We start from the raw sequence: 21,196 nt of genomic DNA on the forward strand, positions 1-21,196 counted from the left end.
TTGATTTGATGTTTTACCGACGTTTCGACACTTTATTGATGGCATTTCCAAGTGGTAATATTGTGCCACGTTTTTTGTTCTATTTTAAAGAATGTACTTTTTACGGTCACAAAGGGTAGTACTTGGTACATTAGTCCAAATCATAAGACTTATTCCTGCTTTGTGACTCTTTTTGAAGTCAAAAAGAAAAGCCACCAACAAAGTGGTGCAACATCGAAATTAAATGAAATTAAACATGGAATTTTACGAGTCTTTTAAAACAAATACCGAAAATCCGATCCGAAAGTTTAAGACATAAAAAAATGAATTTAAAACATAAAGAAAATGAGAGTCCACAATAACAACGAATTGAAAATTGTAGATACCGACCGAAAATAAATTAAAATTTGAATATAGATAAGTTTGAAATATGAAAAAAAAAATCCAACCAAGAAAACTGATAATCTACTATCAATATAAATTTCAAAAATTAGAGAAAAGAGATCTAAATCAAATTTTTGGCAGTGAAAGTTGAAATTTCGAAGAAGAAACTAAAAATCTGAAACCAAAAATAAAATCGTGATTCAAAATCAGAAACAACGGAGAGGAAACAGAGAATGGAGAACTGAACTCTGACTTGGGCTTGGATTCGGAATTGATCTTGATCTTGGAGGTGGAGTTGCAATTGGACCCTTAAACTGCACTTTAAATTGGACTTAACAGTGAAATTGGATTCGAAATTGGACTTCATATTGTACTTAAAATTAGACTTGAAACTGTACTGGAAATTGGACTTGGACTCAGAATTGGTCTTGAAATTGGACTGGAACTTGGACTTAGACTTGGACTTAAACTTGGGCTTTGATTTGAATTTGCACTTGGAATTGGACTTGGACTTGGACCAGGACTTAGACTTGGACATGGACTTGGACTTGGACTTGGATTTGGACTTGGACTTGAAATTGCACCCTCAAACTGGACTTGGAATTGAACTTAGAATTGAACTTGAAACTTGACTTGGAATTGATTTTGAAAGCATACTGGAAATTGGAATTAGAATTGGTGTTGAAATTGAACATGGACTTGGACACGGATTTGGATTTGGACATGGATTTGGACTTGGACGTGGGCTTGGACGTGGACATGGACGTGTATTTTGACTTGGACTTGGACTTCATATTGTACTTAAAATTCGACTTGAATTTGGACTTGAAACTTTACTGGCAATTGGACTCAGAATTGGTCTTGACATTGGACTGAAACTTGGACTTAGACTTAGACTTAAACTTGGGCTTGGATTAGGATTTGCACTTGGAATTGGACTTGGACTTGGACCAGGACTAGGGCTTAGACCTGAACTTTAACTTGCACTTGACTTGGATATGGACTTGGACTTGGACTTGGATTTGGATTTGGATTTGGACTTGAACTTGGACTTGGACTTGGAATTGGACCCTCAAACTGGACTTGAAATTGAACTAAGAATTGGACTTGGAATTTGACTTGAAACTTGACTTGGAATTGGATTTGAAACCATACTGCAAATTGGATTTAGATTTGGAATTGGTCTTGAAATCGGACTGGAACTTGGACTTGGGCTTGGATTTGGATATGCACTTGGAATTGGACTTGTGCTTGGACTTGTGCTTGGACCTGAACTTTCACTTGGACTTAGATATGAATTTTTACTTGGACCCCTGCTAGCACGGTTGTTACAAAGTTGTTGTGGAAACCGAAACACGATTGATTTTTGTCGTAATTCGGTTGTATCAACTAAATGGACCTATAGTGTGTTACTTGGGACTTGAACTTGGATTTGGATTTAGATTTGGACTTGGACTTGAAATTGGACCTGGAATTGAACTTAAAATTGGACTTGAAATTTGACTTGAAACTTGACTTGGAATTGGATTTGGAATTGGTCTTGAAATTGGACTGGAAGTTGGACTTAGACTTGGACTTGGGCTTGGATTTGCACTTGGAATTGGACTTGGGCTTAGACCTGAACTTTGACTTGAACTTGACATGGATATGGACTTGGACATGGACTTGGACTTAGACGTGGACTTAGACTTGGACGTGGACATGGACGTGGATTTGGACTTGGACTTGGGCTTGGACTTGGACATGGATTTGGACTTAGACTTGAAATTGGACCCTCAAACTGGACTTGGCATTGAACTTGGAATTAGACTTGAAATTTGGCATGAAACTGGGTTTGAAATTGGATTTGAAACTATACTTACTAAAAATTGGAATTGGACCTTAAAATTAAAAAAAGAAGAAGAAAGAAGTTTTCTTCTTTTTTTAATTTAGGTTTCGTATTCTACTAAGACGCTCCAAAAACTTCAGTCAATTGGATTTAGAGTTGGTCATGAAATTGAACTTAAACTTAAACTTGCAATTTGATTTGGAATTGGACTGGATTTGCACTTGGAATTGGACTTGAACTTGGACCAGGACTAGGGCTTGGACCTTAACTTTAACTTAAAATTGACTTGGATATGGACTTGGACGTGGACTTCATATTGTATTTAAAATTGGACTTGAAACTGTACTGGAAATTGGACTTGGCGTCAGAATTGGTCTCGAAATTGGACTGGAACTTGGACTTAGACTTGAAATTGGACTTCGGCTTGGATTTGGATTTGCACTTGCAATTGGACTTGGGATTAGACCAGGGCTAGGGGTTGAACCTGAACTTTAACTTGAACTTGACTTAGATATGGACATGGACTTGGACATGGACTTGAACGTGGACATGGACGTGGACATGGACGTGGACATGGACGTAGGTTTTGACTTGGACTTGGACTTGAAATTGGACCCTTAAACTGGACTTGGAAATGAACTAGGAATTGGGCTTGAAATTTGACAAGAAACTGGACTTGAAATTGGATTTGAAACTACACTGAAAATTAGAATTGGATTTGGAATTGGTAATGAAACTGAACTTGAAATTGGACTTGAGCTCGAAATTTGATTTGGATTTGGACTTGGACTAGGACTTTAACTTGGAATTGGACTAGAACTACGACTCCCACCTAAAATCTGATTTCAAATTTGAAATTAAACACAAAATTGGACTGGAAATGGGACTTGAAAATTAATTTGAAATTGGACTTGTAATTGAATTTGGTATTGGACTAAAAATTGAATTATGAAATAAGACCCTAAATGGAATTATTTACCATCAAAATGGCTGTGAAATTTGACATTAAAATGGACTTGAAGTTCGAGTTCAATTGAACTCAAAAATGGATTTTTAATTAGACATAGAAATGTGCTCGAAATTGGACTCATGAAATTGGTCATGAAATTGGACTTAAAATTGGACTTAGTTTCAGAATTGGTCTTGAAAACGACTTGAGCTTGGACTTAGACTTGGACTTGTACATGGGCTTGAACCTCAAATTTGGCTTGAAGTTGACTTGGATATGAACTTGGACTTGGGCATGGACTTGGACTTGAGCTTGGGTTTGGATTTTGATTTGGACTTGGATTTGTACTTGAAATGGGACTTGGATTTGAATTTAGATTTGGACTTGGACTTGGAATTGGACTAGAACTACAGCTCGCATTTAAATCGGATTTCAAATTTGTCTTGAAATTAAACTCAAAATTGGACTAGAAATCGAACTTGAAAATGAACTTGAAACTGGACTAAAAATTTAATTTTGAAATTGGATTCTAAATGGAATTATTTGACATCAAAATGGTTTTGGAATTTTGCATTAAAATTAAATTGAAATTAAATTAAAAGCTCAATTGAACTTAAATTGGATGGATGGATTTTTAATTGGACATAGAACCGTACTTGAAATTGAACTTAAAGGTAACTTGAAATGAGCATTGAAAACGGACTTGCTTAAAACTGGACTTTAACTTGATTTAAAATGAAAAATAAATTCAGCCGCAGGCTGAAAACCTTTCAAATATAGAATAAAAAAAATCAATCGAAGAACAAATCAAAACCGAAAGGAAGGTAGTCGAAAAGGTACTGGAGAAACTGGATACTGGAGATCCTGCTAACTACTTTAATGCCAAGAATGAAAAATAAATTAATATGATAAAACATTGAAAACCAGAAAGTTAGAAAACTGAATAAAAAAACTATTTAAATTGTAATTCAAACATTTGTTTTAAAATCAGAAATCAAAAATCAGAAAGCAAAAATAAAATTAAAAATCATATTCAAAAAACCAAAATGAATGTCAAAAGTCATGTTAAGAGTCAAAAGTTTTAAGTCTATTATCTACAGTCTACAGTCTAATGTCTAAAGTCGAAAGTGTAAAGTTTAAAATCCGAAGTCTAAACTCTGAAGTCTTAAATCTAAAGTCTAAAGTACAAAGTCTACAGTCCACAGGCTAATGACTAAAGTCGAAAGTCTAAAGTCAAAAAATCAAAAGTCGAAAAATCGGAAAATCAAAAGAAAAACGTCAAAACTTAAAAATCTAAGGTCAAAAATCAAAATTCAAGAGACAAAAGTGAAAAATTAGAAAACAAAAACGATATTTATATTATCCTAATAGGTGAAGACACAACTATTTTTTAGAAAGATAGACTATTGTCAACTAATAAATTAAATAAACCTCTCCAACGATCAAAATTCAAGAGACAAAAGACAAAAGTGAAAAATCACAAGGTCGAAGAAACTAAAAATCGAAAATCAAAAAACAAAACTCAAAAGTGTAAAGTTTACAGTCTAAGGTCTAGAATCCAAAGTCTAAAGTCTGAAGTCTTAAATACAAAGTCTAAAGCCTACAGTCTGCAATCTAAGGTCTGCAGGCTAAAGTCTAAAGTCGAAAATCTAAAGTTTAAAGTCTAAAAGTCAAAGGTCGAAAGATCGGAAAACCAAAGAGCAAAACTCAAAAATCAAAAATCGAAAGTCAAAAGACAAAAAACAAAAGTTGAAAGTTACAATGCGAAAAAGTCAAGAGACAAAAAATCAAAAAGTCAAAGAACATGAGTCAAAAATCAAAAATCAAAAGTATAAAAGTTAAAAAATTGAAAAGTTCGAAGACAAAAATCACAAGTCATCTAAAGTCATAAACCAAAATTCAAAATTCATTTGTCAAAAAACAAAAGCTAAAAGCCTGAAAAAAGTCGAAAAGTGAAAATTAAAAAGATAAAAGCATCAAGTCAAAAAACAAAAATTCAAAGCTCAAGTCTCAAAAGTTGACAGACAACAGTCAAAAGTCAAAATCGAAAAGTTAAAAGACAAGAGGCAGTAGTCAAAAGTCGAAAGTCTTAAGTCTACAGTCTACAGTCTACAGTTTAAGTCTAAGGTCTGAAGTCTGAAGTCTGAAGTCAAAGTCTAAAGTTTAAACTCTAAAGCCCCAAAGTGGAAAGTCTGAAGTCTTAAGCCTAAAATCTAAAGACTAATCAGCCAATCAGGCTGATGTCTGAAGTCTGAAGTCAAAAATCGAAAAATCTGAAAATCAATAAACAAAAGTCAAAGTTCAAAAATCAAAAGTCGAAATTCAAAAATCAAAAGACAAAAGTTGAAAGTCACAATGTCGAAAAGTCAAGAGTCCAAAAATAACAATACAGAGATCAAAAGGCAAAAGTTAAATGTCAAAAGACAACACTGAAAAGTCAAAAAATCGAAAAGACAAAAGGCAGAGGTCAGGTCAAAAGTACAAAGTCTGAAGACTTAGGTTCAAAGTCCAAAGGCTACAGACTACGGTCTACAGGCTAAAGTCGAAAAATCGGAAAACCAAAGACAAAAGTCAAAATTCAGAAATCAAAAAAACCAAGAGTCAAGAGTCCAAAGACCAAAGTTAAAAGTCAAAAAGTCGAAAAACCAAGATTCAAAAATAAAAAAATCAAAGGTTTAAAGACAAAAGTTAAAGGACGAAAGGTCAAAGGTCAAGACCCAAAAGTCAAAAGATAACGTCGAAAAGTCAAGAGTCAATAGTAAAAATTCAAACGTCAAAAAACAAAAATAAATTTTTTTTTTGAAACGGTGGTTCTACAATTGATGAAGGGACGGTAGAGGAAAGTAATGAATTTTTTTTTTGAAAATTGAGGGGAAAGAGTGGAAAGGTAAGGGGGAGGGGAATAGGTAGCTACGCTTAACAAGTTGTCCTACCTAGGAGTAGGACTTACAACGACAACTTGTTAAGCGTAGGTATCTATTCCCCCCCCCCTTACCTTTCCACTCTTTCCCCTCCATTTTCCAAAAAAGAAATCATTACTTTCCCCTACCGTCCCTTCATCAATTGTAGAACTACCGTTTCAAAAAATATTAATGAAATATGTTTGATCGCATTTCAAGGTCAAGACTAAAAGTTCGAGGTTGGTCTATAAAAATAAAAAGCCAAAAAAAAAGAATTCAAAGTTAATAGTCGAAAAGTCTACAATAAAAATTAAAAAATTAAAAGTCGAGCGCTAAAAGACAAAAGAGAAAAGTCAACAAGTCGAGAAGTCAAAGTTTAAGAGTCAAAAGTCTAGAACACAAAAGTCTATAGTCTAAAGTCAAAATATAACAGTCAAAAGTCAACAAAAAATCGAAAAGTTAAAAGTCAAAAGTCTAAAGCCCTAAAGTCAAAAGTCAAAATTCAAGAATCAAAAACAAAGTTACAAAGTCGAAAAGTCAAAAGTCGAAAGTCAAGACCCAAAAGTCAAAAGGTAACAGTCAAAAGCCAAAAATCTAAAATCAAAATTCAAGAGGCAAAAAAACAAAAGTTTAAAGTCACAGCGTCGAAAAGTCAAGAGTCACTAATGAAAATTCAAACTTCAAAAGACAAAAATTAAAAGTCATAAAAAAATTCAAAGGTCAAGAGTCAAAAGACACAAGTTAAAAATCAAAAAGTCTAGATTAAAAAATAAAAAATCATAAGTTGAGAGCTAAAAGCTTTTGACTTTAATAATGCCGTAAAGTTACGAGTCAATAAGACCATTAGGCCATTACAAATGTTTTATAAAGCTTTTGTCTTGCCGGTGTTGGGCAACTGAAGGGGGAGCAAAAAAAACAGATTTTTTTCGACAAAACAAAATATGCGTTTTGAACGTTTTTACCTCAAGTTCAAATGTGAAAACCAAGTCTATTCTTGTTTTTTATATAGACGTTATTATTTTCCTAGCAAAAATTTACAAAAAGAAAGACAAAAATGAAAGAATTTTTTTGCCGATTTTTAGAAATTTCATTGTTTGAATTTCTGTTTCGTGTTAGAAGCGTTAACTCCTCTCGTACACTCATTTTTCGAGTTTTTTTTTGGCTGTAGAGTCCACAGGCAAATGATTTTATAAAAAAAAAATTACCGTATATCCTACAAATATTTTTTTTGCCCCATGATTTCTCAAGAAAATTTTCAAAGGGGGAGTGACAAAAACTTTAAAAATGATTTGCAATGGCCTAAGTCGAAAGACAAAAGTTGGAAGTCAAAATTTTAAAATCTTAAGTCAAAAGTTAAAGGTCTACAGTCTATAAAGTCCGAAGACTAAAGTATTAAGTCGAAAGATGAAAGTTAGAAGCAAAAAATCGAACTTCAAAAAGTCAGAAAAGCCTAAAGGAAATTTCGAAAGACAAGACAAAATGTATAAGTCCAAAATAAAAAGCAACAAGCAAAAGCTAAAATCAAAAATTGAACACTGAAATTCAAAGTGCGAAAATCAAGAGTATTGCTGCAAAAAACAAAGGTTGAAAATAAAAAATTCGATGAGTGGAGTCCAATGTCTAGAATTTATATTTCACAAACGAAACTCCATAAATCGAAAGTCAGACGTTGCAAATTTTAAATAGAATGTTGAAGTTATACAATCAAAATTTAAAACACGAAAGACGAAGAGAGTCAAAAGTAGTAATTCAAAGATCGACAAACGAAGTGAGTCCAAAGTCAAAATTCAAAGATCGTAAGAAGAAGCCTTACTAGCACAGTTGTTACAAACCAGTTGTGGCAACCGATTTACGACTAATTTCAGTCATAAATAAGTTTCTGCAACCTTATGTGCAAAAAATGTGCTGCTTGGGAGAGAAAATCCACATTCGAAAGGCGAAAGTCAAAATTCAAAAGTTAAAAGTCGAACACTAAAAAGTCCAAAAACAGAAAGTAAAAAGTCAGAAAGTTAAAGGTTCCAATAATCAAATCGTAAAAATGGTTGTCAAAAAAATTGAAACATGTAACGGTCGAAATGTCGAAAAGCCAAAAAACCGAAAAATAAAACTTTTGAAAAAATAAACGAATAAAGAGCTTAAATTGAAAACCTTACAAGTTGGAAAACTGAAAATTCGAAAATTCGGAAAATAGAAATGTCCAAAGAAGTAAAGCTGTTCAAAAATGTAGGAGTCAATCAGTTAAAAGCCGAAACAAGAAAGTGAAAATCTGAAAGTTCAAAGGTTTAAAACGAAAATTAATGGATCTAAAACTTCACAGTGAAATTCAAGAATCCAAAATTGAAAGTCCAAAATGATTGATAGTCAAAATTTGGAAGTTGTTTATCGGAATTTGAAAATCAAAGATCGAAAACGGATGGTCGAAACTAAACTGTCGAGAGTCGTTATTTCAAACAAATGAAGAAAAGCTGGAAGTCAAAAACGTAAAGAAGTTTAAAAGTCAAGAAGCCAAAAAACCAAAAGTCTAAAATTGAAAAAAGTAAAATATAGAGAAAATTAAAAGTCTGAAGCTGAACTTGGAAAAGCATAAGGCATAAGAGTGAACAACAAAGCGTCGAAAGTTAAAAGTAAAACTAAAAAATTCAAAATTCAGAATTGCAAAAAGAGAATAGAAAATAGAAAACAGAAAATAGAAAATAGAAAATAGAAAATAGAAAATAGAAAATAGAAAATAGAAAATAGAAAATAGAAAATAGAAAATAGAAAATAAAAAATAGAAAATAGAAAATAGATCATAGAAAATAGAAAATAGAATAAATCTTTAAAATTGAAAATTGGCATCTGAAAACTGAAATTTGAAAATTTAGTTTTAATTTTTTTAATATGAGCAATATGATTTCCTGTCAATCATCCGCATATAATTATTTGAATATGTTGTCGATTCGCTTCCAATCCGTTTGCCAATTTAAACAGCATCATTCGCTTCACCACAACACCAGTCGGCATTCGAAACACAACAGGAGATACGAGTCAGTCGGAATGTAGATTACAAACGGCAGCATTTCCCGCTGTGCGTCGACGTCGTCGTTTCAACGCACACTCTACTCTACTCTACGTGGATGCCCTTCTTAATTGATAATAAATATAAAATAATAAAATGAAATTGTTTGTTGCACGGAGAGCACGAAGATTGGAATACCAATTACCAGCCACCCACCGCTGGCTGGCGCTGCGCTGGGCTGGTCGTCTCCTTTGACGACGGACGGCGGGGAAGTGTTGGAACCGGGAAAAACGAGCGGGAAGCGATTAAGAGCGCCAGAATTTGTGCGGCAGTTGTGCGAGTGTACCTTGTTCGCCCACTCTCATTGTTACTATACACCATTCAAAAACAGTACTGTTACGCTCGTACAAGCGAGACGGCGAATGAACTACCGAACTGATAGCCAACTCGGGCGAGGAAAAAGCCACTGAATGCAAGTAAAAGGAAGCTCTTTTAGTAGAACTACGATGAGGGCGTCGGGAAAGGAAAACTTGATCTGATTGAGTTTGTCAGAGAACAGCTTTGCTTGCGTCGCTACTTCTACTACCACTCCACACCATGCCACCCATTCCATTCCATTCCAGCAGAAGTGGAGTGGTAGGAGGAGAAAAGAGACGATAATGACTTGGTTCTGCAGTGGAGTACATATTACACTGGAAACATGGGATGGTGAAGTGGCGTGGAGAACAAACAGACAGAATTTTATCCTGCTCTCCAATCACTCTTGAGTCAAGCTATCATCGTACCCGTCGTCCTTAACAGCTGGCTGGCTGGCTGGCAGGATGGAAACCTCAGAAGCAGCAGAAGTAGGAGCAGCCAGTCGAGTTAATGTCACTGTGTGTGTCTGGAGGTGTGCGCATTCATTCCCCCGGTGTGGGTGTGGGTGTGGGTGTGAGTGGTTTTATGGGTTGGATTCTGGTTGAGATTGAAAATGAGTCGTCGGTGAGGAAAACACAGTAAGTCCGGATAATTCCATTTGTTTTTCCCGGTACCACCGTAGGAAGTAACGCAATTTTCTCGGCTTACGGAGTTTCCAAACGGAATCAACCACACCAAGAGTGACAGAAGAACTGGCTGCTGATATCGTTCACCGACCCGTCCATCCCCCGCCACCACCCGTCCGGCGACCGAAGAGGGTGAGAGATTGCTGCGGTCTGGTTCCGTTCGGATGTTCCATTGTTGTTGTTGAAAGGCGGCAAAAGAGGAGACTAATAAAATAAAGCAATTGAGAAGAATGAGTCGTATAAATGTTTCGGTATTAGGGTCGTTCGTTTTTCACCACCACCCTCGCCTCGTACGGCGGCAGGACAGCAGCAGCGGGTGCGTTGGGTGGAATGTTGAAACTGAAACTGAACTGGCAATCAACCCCGATCCATGGGGAGCAGCACTGACTGGATGCGGATGGTCGGTCGGTCGGTCGGTCGGTTGGACGAAGAACAATTACAAACTTGGACTTACCATGACATAATGTCGCTGCATTTCGGTTTTCTCGCTGGCGAGTTTATCACATTCCAGTTTCAATCTGTGGAAGAGAGTTGGTGTTGTGTGTGAGAGAGAAAGAGAAAAGGAGAAAAGAACGAAAAAACGAAGTTAGGAAAGGCATGACTAGAAGCGGAAAATGGGGCGAATTAATTAAGATTTATGCGCTTGTTTTCGAGAAGGGTTGCAAAGTTGGAAACTTTGGCTGTGAGAAGAATGATTTGAAATTTAATTTGTTCGACGTTGTTAGGCGGCAAATTAAATGAACAGTCTGTGTGCTGTGCCACAGCCCTTCAGTCCACACAGAAACCAGGCACTGGCACCGGCATCGGCACCGGAAAGGGTGACTGGGTTGGGTTGGCTGGTGGTCCGGAGGTGGAAACTTCGCTTCAATTATAAATTATTTTCGCTAATTAAAACAAATACGGACCGAGGGCGATTGCAGTTTTGAAATGTTTGGAATTCGAACAGGAAAGTTAATTACAACTAGCAGAGAGCAGTTCATTGCTCGACCCCCAGAATGCAATTAGGGTCGCTCAAGTGGCGCCAAGCACGGATTGCATCAAGGGAATCTCCAGCCGTGGAGCTGGATTGGATTGGAAGTAATATTTTTTGCTCGTCAGAGTTCGATATTATAGCGTAATGGTTAGAGAAAAATCCGTACAAGTAACTTAAATTGCATTTTACATTTAAATTTATTGCATGATACAATCTCCATCAAATCGGATTTACTCGGCAATGCTAGTTTCTGCGATATGGATTTTCAAGTATGAAAGTATTCAGGAAAATCTAGTTTCTTGCCCATAGCTCAGGAATAGCAAAAATCGCGAAACGCGAACGAAAGTTTTCCGGAAAAATTGGAGCAGTTGAACTTTGCAACTAATACTTTCATTTGTAAGTTCATATATTATGTCAACACTGTACAAAATTTCCAAAAAATTCTAAGACCCTTCGCCCTAATCTGTTCAATAATTTTGAAAAATTCCCTTTGGCATCAACTTTTATACGTCATGTTATACGCCACTTTGCGCCAGTTTTATGTAATTTTGTTGTTATGTACATTTTTCGTGTCAATTTTTTGTGTCATTTAATCAATTATCATATCATGATAATCTTGTTGACATTTTGAGGTTATTGTTTCATAATTTTGATCTGATTTTGGTAATGTTTTCGTGTCATTTTCGCTTAATTTTATGTTATTTTTTTCATTCTTTTTTAAGGTTATTCTGTATTATTATAATACATCTTCGATGTCTGTATCATTTTACTTTTCTCGTGAATACTGCGTTAATTTTTCTATGATCTTTGTACCATTTTTACTTAGCTTTAGTGCTGTGTTTGTATAACTTCGGTATTAATTTAGTTGTTTACGAGATTTTGTGCTATTTTTATCATTTATATATACTAGCTGGCCCGACAAACTTCGTACTGCCACCTATAAATTATGAATCTTGGATTAACTTTGTCACAATTTCGAGGACGGAGGGGTCTCAGTACACCATTTAAAAAAATTCCTGCCTCCTAAAACCCCCACATGCCAAATTTGGTACCATTTGCTAGATTAGTTCTCGAGTTATGAAGAACTTTGTATTTAATTTGTATGGGAGCCTCACCTCTTAGAAGGGGGAGCGGTCTCAGTTCAACATAGAAAAAATTCTTGCCTCCAAAAACCCCCACATGCCAATTTTGGTGCCACTTACTTGATAAGTTCTCGAGTATGAAGAAATTTGTATTTCTTTGGTATGGAAGCCCCCCCCTCTAAAAAGGGGGAGGGGTCATACTTTACCATAGAAAAAAATTTTGCCTCCTAAAGCCACCGCATCCCAAATTTGGTTCCATTTGCTTGATTTGTTCTCAAGTTATGAATAAATTTGTATTTCATTTGTATGGAAGCCCCCCCCTCTCTTATGCAGGGGAGGGGTCCTAATTCACCAATAAAAATGTTGCCTCCAAAATCCCCACCATGCCAAATTTAGTTCCATTTGCTTGATTAGTTCTCGAGATAAGAGGAAACTTGTATTTCATTTGTATGAAAGCCCCCCCCCCTCTTAAAGGAGGAAGGGGTCATAATTCCGCTCCTAAAGAGGGAAGGGGTCTCAATTCATCACAGAAAAATTTCTTGCCTTCAAAAACACCTACCTGCCATATTTGGTTCTATTTGCTTGATTAGTTCTCGAGTTATGCAGAAATTTGTGTTTCATTTGTATGGGAGCCACCCTCTTAGCGGGGGCAGGGGTCTCTAACCCTGGCCCCAAAAACCCCTACATGCAAATTTCCACGCCGATCGGTTCAGTAGTTTTCGATTCTATAAGGAACATACAGACAGACAAACAGACAGAAATCCATTTTTATAGGTATAGATTAGCTTTTGCGTCCCTTATGTGTCCATTTTTGAGTCATTTTAGTACCGTTTTGTGTAATTATTTTATTTGTCATTTTTTGTAATATTTTTTAAGTAATTTTTATATCAGGTTTTTGTTTAGTGGTTTTTGTGTCAGTTTTCCGGTCATTTTTGTGCCTGTTTTGTGTTATTTTTGTAAATTTTCAGTGTAAATTTTTTGTGTCATTTATTCAATTTTGTGTCATCTAATTATGTTGGCATTTTTTTGTTATGTTTGCATTATTTTGAGCTGATTTTGGGGACGTTTTGGTGCCGTTTTTGTTTATTTTTATGTTATATTTGAGTTCTTTCATGAGGTTATTCTGTATTAGTTTACTATATCTTTGACTTGTATATCATTTTACTTTTGTATTATCATTTTCTGTTTGCAGTTAGCGTTGTATTTTTTTTAATTATTTTTGTTATTTTGGCACCATTTTGGCTTATCTTTTGTGTTGTGTATTACTTCGGTGTCAATTTGGTCGTTTACGAATTTTTGTGTCACTTTAGTGTTCATTTTGATCATTTATATGGTAGTTTTTGCGTCCCATTGGTGCAAGTTTTGTGTCATTTTAGTGCAATTTTGCGTTATTTTAGTATTTGTCATTTTTCATGTCAATTTTTATGTATACTCTTATAACAGTTTTTGTTTAATCTCATTTTTGTGTAAGTTTTCCGGTCATTTTTGTGACATTTTATTGTCGTTTTGTATCAATTTGTGTCCATTTAATAATGACGTATGAGTTTTTATCCTTTTTGGCGTGATTTTAGCATTGTTTTATACTATTTTTGAGTAGTCTTTATTTTTCTATTTTTGTCAGTTTATTTTGCATCATATTTCAGTTCTTTTTATATTACTTTAGTAGGTACTACTTTAGTAATTTATGATAATCATTTTGTTATTTTATTGGTTGATTTTGTACTACTTTGGTGCAATTTTAATATTTCGGGTAAATTTTTGTTATGTTATCAGTTTTGTTGATCTTGCTTCTTATTTTATTTTTTTTGTCTGGAAATAAAATAAAATAAAATTGAATAAAACAATTAATAATATTTTTTGTGTTACTTTTGTAACACTTTTATTGTGTTTGTACCATTTTTATATAACTTTTGATTGATTTCCATACAATTTCCATACTATTTTAGTACCATTATTGTTATTTACATAATTTTTGTGCAATTTATAGTCATCTTTGTATGGACAAACGCCCATACCTCTTTTGTTGTGCTTCTTTTATGCAACTTTTTAAATCAATTTTATGTCATGCTAACACACTATAAAATTTTAGGATAAAGTTTGTTTTATCATTGTATACGGATTTGTATGTCATTTGGGTATGAAATGGGGAAGACAAATGAGAAGCGTCCAATACAGGTCTAGCTATCCCAAATCACTACCTAGCGCCTCCACGTGGCCATAGCCGGTAATGCTCTATTGAGTAGCCAAGCTAGGAGGTGCGATGCTGGGTGGTTCCCGGCTGCCTGGTTTCAAAACCGCGGTTTTGGGCAAACGACGGAGCCACACGGACTAGCTAATAGGTAAGCCTAATAAGTTATTTTAATTATTTTTTTCGTTTTAGCTTATGAAGCATCTCCTGCTATATAATAAAAACTTTGGCCAAAACGAGTCTTAATACTGCACACAGATACCAGAAGAAAAAATTAAATTAACTATTAGAAGCACTTACAGAATCTCAAAGGACGCTACACTATTCCATACGAAGGACTGCTGGTGAGATTGTTCTATTTTTACCATATATACCGCTTTGATCTCAATATCATATTATTAACAGTATTATTATTGATATCATAAATGTGGAAGGCTGGGTGATGGAGTGGATTGCCAACCTGAATCCTTAAGGTCTGAAGCAAATATGGCACTTCTCAATTCAAAACAAACAAATCATCACGTGGGCTAAAGTTGGTACAACGAAATTGGTTATTACATGGAAGGATCCTAATGCTGGAAGGCGACTCTTATAACCCCGGAATGCGCACAAGTGCCTCTGCTTGTGGGTCCGCCCAATGCCTTTTGGCCCTTCTGTAACAACATTAGTGTGAAATTCTTTTGATAATCAAATTTGGATCTACTGTAATTCTACCCACATACATTGGCAAACCCTTGAACTGATGGTGGCTTTCCCCTACTACTACTGTATACGGATTTGTGTGTCATTTTGTGTCACATAGAATTACTTTTATATTCTCAATAACGTTAAATTTCTTATTCGGGTCTTCATTGGTGTTGTTGTTTTTGCCATCTTGTCATTTGCCATTGTTCTATAAATTTTCATGCCATCTCAATGTCATTTCTCTTTTTTTTTCATTTCTGCCATAGTATTTGTCTAAATTATTGTATCAATTTAGTTACTGTCACTTCTGTGTTAGTTTTCAGTCATTTTCATCGTGCTGGTATTATTTTTGTGCTATTCTGGTATCATCTCTGTGTCCTTTTTATGCCAATTTTCGTGTGAGTTTTTAAGCCATTTTAGTGTGATTTTAGTCATTGATATCATTTTACTTGTGCGTCATTTTTGTGGTATTTTTGTATAATTTTAGAGTTTGTTTAATGATTATTCTTCTGTCATTTTATATGTTGTGTTATTTTGGTGCAAATATTGTACTATTTTAATGCCATTTTTGTTTTATTTGGTGTCAGTTTTATAGTAGTTTTATAGTAGTCAGTTTTATATAGAGATATATACAAATTAATTTAATTTCATTTTCGTCTTTTATCTTTTATATTTTGTGTTATTTCTGCGTTTAATTTTCATTATTTTTGCACTATTGTTGTGCATGTTTTTTTTTTATTTTAATACAATAAGGCCATTACAAATATTTTGCAAAGCTTTTGTCCTTCCGTGTTGAGCATTCGAGAGGATGAAAACCTACCAAAAGAGAGACAAGAATGAGAGAAAAACTTTCGGTCGACTTTAAGGTCATTTGAATAGCTGAAATTCCACTTCTATTTCGCGCTTTAAGCGTTAGCACTCCGTCCATGATTGATCATCGTGTTCTTTAGGGGCTATCGAACCCATAAACAATTGATTTTATACAGAATTTACTTCTGTCCAATACTTTCTTTGTCGGCCGATTTTTGAACCATTTAAAACCCAAGGGGGTAGGTGTATCAGGTATTAGCATCTGTGGCTCGAGCAGTTATGTATTATTATTTTTTGTTACAATTTTGTTATCCATTGTGGCATTTCAAGATCATTTCTACGTTATCCTTTATCATTGTTGTAAGTTTGCAACAATTTTTGTCTCAGTTTTTGTTAATGTCATATTTATGTTAGGTTTTTGTTCTTGTGTGAAATTTTGTGCCATTTTGGTGTGATTTTTATTTTATGGTGTTTATTTGTTGTGCGTCTTAGTAGAATGCAGGCTTCCTCAGTGTCTGTAAGTCGTAGGCGAAATACGTATCTGTCAAGAATAAAATATACATAGTGGAATTAAATTGGAGAAGTTTTCGTTTTATTTAATTTCCAGGTTTTGACGTAGGATTACGTCTTACGGCAAGTTTTGAGATAGGGTGTCATTCCAAAAAATCGAAAAATGTCACGAGCGTCACGAAAAATGAAAGGTTTTGAGCGCTTATAGCTCAGCGGGTTTCCGATCGATTTTCAATATTCTTACACCAATCGATCGGAAAATCTTCTAAGAATTGACCCAAATGAAGAAAAGTATGCATTCTTGATGTTAAACTATTGAAAAATTAAAAATAATGAACCTATGTTTTACCAGAATTCTCGCTTCGTGATTGGTTGGAAGATTCTTTGCGATGATCTAAACCTATACCAATTTGATATCTGTGCTTGGGAAGTAAGCCAAAAGAAGTGACAAAGTCCCCTCATTTCAACAAGATTTCTTAACACCGCGGTAAAACCTAGACCATTTTGATGTCCTTGCTTGGGAAGTACGTCAGAAAGAGCGACAAAGCCTCCTCGTGCCAACAGATTTCTTACGAACGCCATTAAACCTAGTCCAATTTGATGTCTGTGTTAGGGAAGTGTGCCAGAAAAAATGACACAAGTTCGTTGTTCCAACAGATCGCCAATTCTTTACTGCGAGACGGTTAAACCTCGGCTAATTTGATATCTGTGTTGGAAAAATGTGCTACATCTGCAGTGTTCGGTTATAACACGACTCTGTATCAATACGCATGTTTGCCGTTTCACTAGAAGTGTAGTGAAAAGATGTGCTGTTGATAAAATAGGATTGAATTGGTAAAATACCTTCAACGTGGGGAACCATGGGTAATAAAAACAATCTTTAATTTATGTAAGGCAGCAGGAAAGCAGGTTTGTGTTCTTGATTTTGTTAAATTAAATTCAAATGCACAATGTTGTGAGAATTGAACGTATGCAATGTTAGTACTTTGATAAATGTTACATACAACGCATATAGCATGTATATATGTTGCATATAGCATGTATACATGAAGAATCAAATGATTACAAGCATGAATACATGCTACTATCACTACAAAGAGTCTTACGTAGTCCTGCGTGACCTTTATATGCGGTAGTGTCTTGTACACAACCCCTCTGATTTTTTGTATTTGTTCTTTTTATGTTTTTTTCCTGTGTGGACTCATCACTGCGACCAGTATAGTTGATCTATTGTAATATCGCCCGGGTGTTTACTGTATGACCTGCACTGCATTTCTTTTTGCTATAATCACTATTGAATGAGCGATATGCTTATTAAATTTTATGCGTACTTGTGTGTATTTAGGTTTATCCTTCCTTCAAAGCTTGATCTACTTTACCCACTTATTCCTAACTGCCCGAACTATCCCATATTATAGCCGTCCCTGGCAAGGACTCATTCGTTCCTCTGACCAGTGCACTTAACTATAGGCGGGACTTTTGCACTGTCAACAAGCTTCAGTGCGTGAATTTAGAAATCAGCATGAAGGAAGGGTAAATGAGTGGCCTGAGAATAATTCCATACTAAAGTCACTTGACATCGAATTTTTACGTTAGTATTTGTATTCTTTTGGTTCCATTTTTGTTTTATTTCCTGTTCGTTTTATGTCCTTTTTGTGTTCTTTTACATTCCGAACATTTCTGCATTATTCTGTGACGTGAGCCTGAAACCAGTCACAGCCTTTTTCAATAGTAAACACGGTTTCAACGTAAATACGTTTCAAAAAACCTATTGAAAAAAATTTTTTCACCCGGATAATCGAGTCCGACCTATATTTAATACCATATTTATGTTTTGTTATTTGGTTTTTCAATTATTACTGTGTTATAAGTACTTTTATTATTTTTGCACTATTTTTGTGTATCATTTTGGTCATTTGATTACAATTTTTGTGTTATTTTGATATTATTTTAAAGACACTTTGGTTGTCATTGCATTTTACATCAATTTCGACTCTTTTCTGTGTTATTCTGAGATATTTCTTTATCATTTTAGTGTCATTTTTGTCTTTTTTATCATTTTCCTTTGGGGCCATTTCGACGTTTCATTTTTTTTAGTATCGTTTTGATCATTTTTGTTATTTATGTAATTTTCTATTTGCTATATAAAGTCGTTGGCTTATTCAAAAGGCCTCTTTTGAATACTTTGAACATAATTTTCGTACTGTTTTAGTCTCATTTTTGTGTCAATATTGATGTAACTTTTATATCATGTATTTTTTGTTATGTTATGATGATACAAAGCATGGCAATTATACATTAGTTTGGTGTCATCTTTGTTCGTTTTTTCTGTCACTTTTGGCATTATTTTCGCATCATTTTAATGTCGTTGCTAGAGCCAGTAGGATCGTTGCACTAGCCCCGAAACTGTCCTGTACTCTAATAACAAGCTGCGAAGTCTGTCGATAAAGAAGGGTCAAATCTTAAAGACGTTTATAACCCAAGGTTTTGATTTTTTGCGTCGATTTATTTTGGGTTAATTTTGTGTCATTTTTATATTATGTTGAATAAATTTTGTATTGGATTTTTATGAACTCCGATGACATGAGACTGTTTCTGTGTCTTGTGACTAGGAATTTTCATTAAACGTTCGATAAACAATAAAGTAAATATGTGAAGTTATTCAATTGATTGAAATTTTTAGAAGTGAACTTGAACTTTTATAAATATAATGTGAATTTATAGTTTTGTTATAGTTTGGCAATTGTTATACACTACACCACCCCCCTTTTGGGTGACTGATGTAGCGCAGTGTAAATTAACAACAATTAACGATCAACAGCAAATTAATTTTGAATTAATTTAACTATTTAAACTAATATTCTTTTTTTGAGTGTATTAGCGAACACTAGTTCTAATATGTAATCGAAAGAAATATTCTAGTTGGAGCATTACCATCAGGGTTTCATCTTAATAGTAAAAGTCCCTCAAAACATTCATATCTTTTCGTGAATCCTGTGTAAGTATAAATAAATAGGCAGTGAAAATATACGGAAGTGCACACAAAACACTTTTACAGTAATAAGCCAAGATAGGGAAAAAGATTCATCAGCAATACATTTTTTTCATTGGCCGGTGAAATTTCTTTGTCCATAAACAAGCAAACTAGGGTGAGTGGCCTAGCGGCGAGCCCTCCGAGCGAATCCCGTAAACCCCAATCCACAGTCCACAAAAACCACGCATCCGGAAGACCTTCGGAACACACTTTGTCCAGCTCACCGATCGAACCACCACCAGCTCGACCGGTCGACACAGAAAAAAAGCCATTAAGTACCCTCCCGGGCAGTTCTGGACAGGAAACCGGAGCAAAAGAGCAAATTCAATAAATTACTTATTTCTTTATCGCTTCATTGAGTCCGGAACGATTCGTTCGACTTCCTTTTTCCTGGAAGGGCAATTCGTCGTCCAACGGCAATGAATGGCAGCTCTTGCCACCGCAGCGCAGTACCGCCCAGCCGCCACAACAACAGCACGGTAGCGTCATCAAGTGCACAGGACCACCACAACGAGTTTGTATCAATTTTTGTGTTGTGTCTAACTACGTGACTTGAACAGTCTGCCAACAACCAACCAACCAACCACCACTTCGTCCTGCTCGTACGTATCTCGTTCTCGTTCAACGCTTGTGACCTGTGCCCGAATCGAATCGAACTGTATTGACGGAAAGTACCGTACAGGAAGTGCTTCCCGTGTCAATCCTCCAGTTCAGTTCAGTCGCTACCCATAATGGGGACCGGCAGTTTGAATCTGATCGTCCATTCTCTCTCTAGCTTTTCTGGTGCTGTGCACCAGTGAAGCAATTTTCCTGGGAGTCCTTTTCTCCGAGCACACAAGCGTCTGTTTTTCCTGGCCAAGAGAGGGTGAAACGAGGAGTTAACGGTATAGGGCGGGTGGTGGTGTGGTGGTAATGGGCGGCATCAGTGCGGTAGCAAACTATCGTACTAAACTCAAACAATCAAACAACCCTTCCTGGCAATTTCACCTCGCCCTCTTTTCCTCCGTGTGGCCTATTTCTCGTGCCCACAGCAGAGCGGCAAGGTCCCACAACAACGGATGCCAGTTGGGCGGAAAATTTACACCGAAAACAGCTTGCAATACGAAAATGTGGTAAACGGTTGCGGTCAGGAGATTGGGTGTACATTTTCGCATTATTGTTATTGCTGTGTTCGAGATCCGGCAGTGGGGATGAGTGTGGATCCTGTGTGGCAATCGAACCAAGTTGGAAGTAGGAGTTGGGTAGAATAGAGAAAGGCTAGCGATGGATGGAGTAAGCTCGTCGTCGTCGTCGTCGTAGTCGTCGTCTAGCAGCAGCGGGTATGCTCATTTCCAGTGCTGACACGTTCGAATTAAGGGGCTGGATGGTGGTGGGATCTTTGAGACTTGTGCGCCAAGCGGAATGGAATTTGGCTGGCCAATTTTCGAATGTGAACCATGCAGTTGCTTTCGTCGGACACTGTAAGGCTATAATTATCCGCAAAAGCTTTCACTTGGAACCGATGGACCGCTTCATGATTTATAAGGTTGAGTTTATTTTGGTGATCTTGAATAGTTTACAGTAGAAGCAACTGTTCGGCCGCTCTGAAAAACAATGGTTATGCCCCAGGGGATTAAACTAAGGGCAACATTCTCGGCCGTTTTATGAATGCTCGCAACAAAATTTGTTGACAATCCGGCTAGCTAAACAAAAATAACAGTATGTCTCCTTAGTCGTAAGAATCGATGGAAGCACCTTGTTCACTGTGTTCACAGCAACAGACTTTAAACTTGTTTGATAAGTTTAGGAATCAAACTTAGAATTTACTAACTTGCAGTCTCATACATTTGTTCAA

General features: G+C 35.7%; 1 protein-coding gene across 6 annotated transcripts in view; it reads right to left on the reverse strand.

Annotated features, from left to right (window-relative positions):
- Positions 1 to 21,196, reverse strand: part of LOC128743873 (protein groucho) — a 464,959-nt gene that overhangs the window by 173,594 nt on the left and 270,169 nt on the right. For all 6 annotated transcript variants that reach the window (XM_053840556.1, XM_053840560.1, XM_053840558.1 and 3 more), the window contains exon 4: positions 10,536 to 10,599. In XM_053840556.1, the coding sequence (XP_053696531.1) occupies positions 10,536 to 10,599 (64 nt within the window). The remainder of the gene's footprint in view (positions 1 to 10,535; positions 10,600 to 21,196) is intronic.

The sequence above is a fragment of the Sabethes cyaneus genome, chromosome 3 (assembly GCF_943734655.1).
Source record: "Sabethes cyaneus chromosome 3, idSabCyanKW18_F2, whole genome shotgun sequence".
Taxonomy (NCBI): Eukaryota; Metazoa; Arthropoda; class Insecta; order Diptera; family Culicidae; genus Sabethes; species Sabethes cyaneus.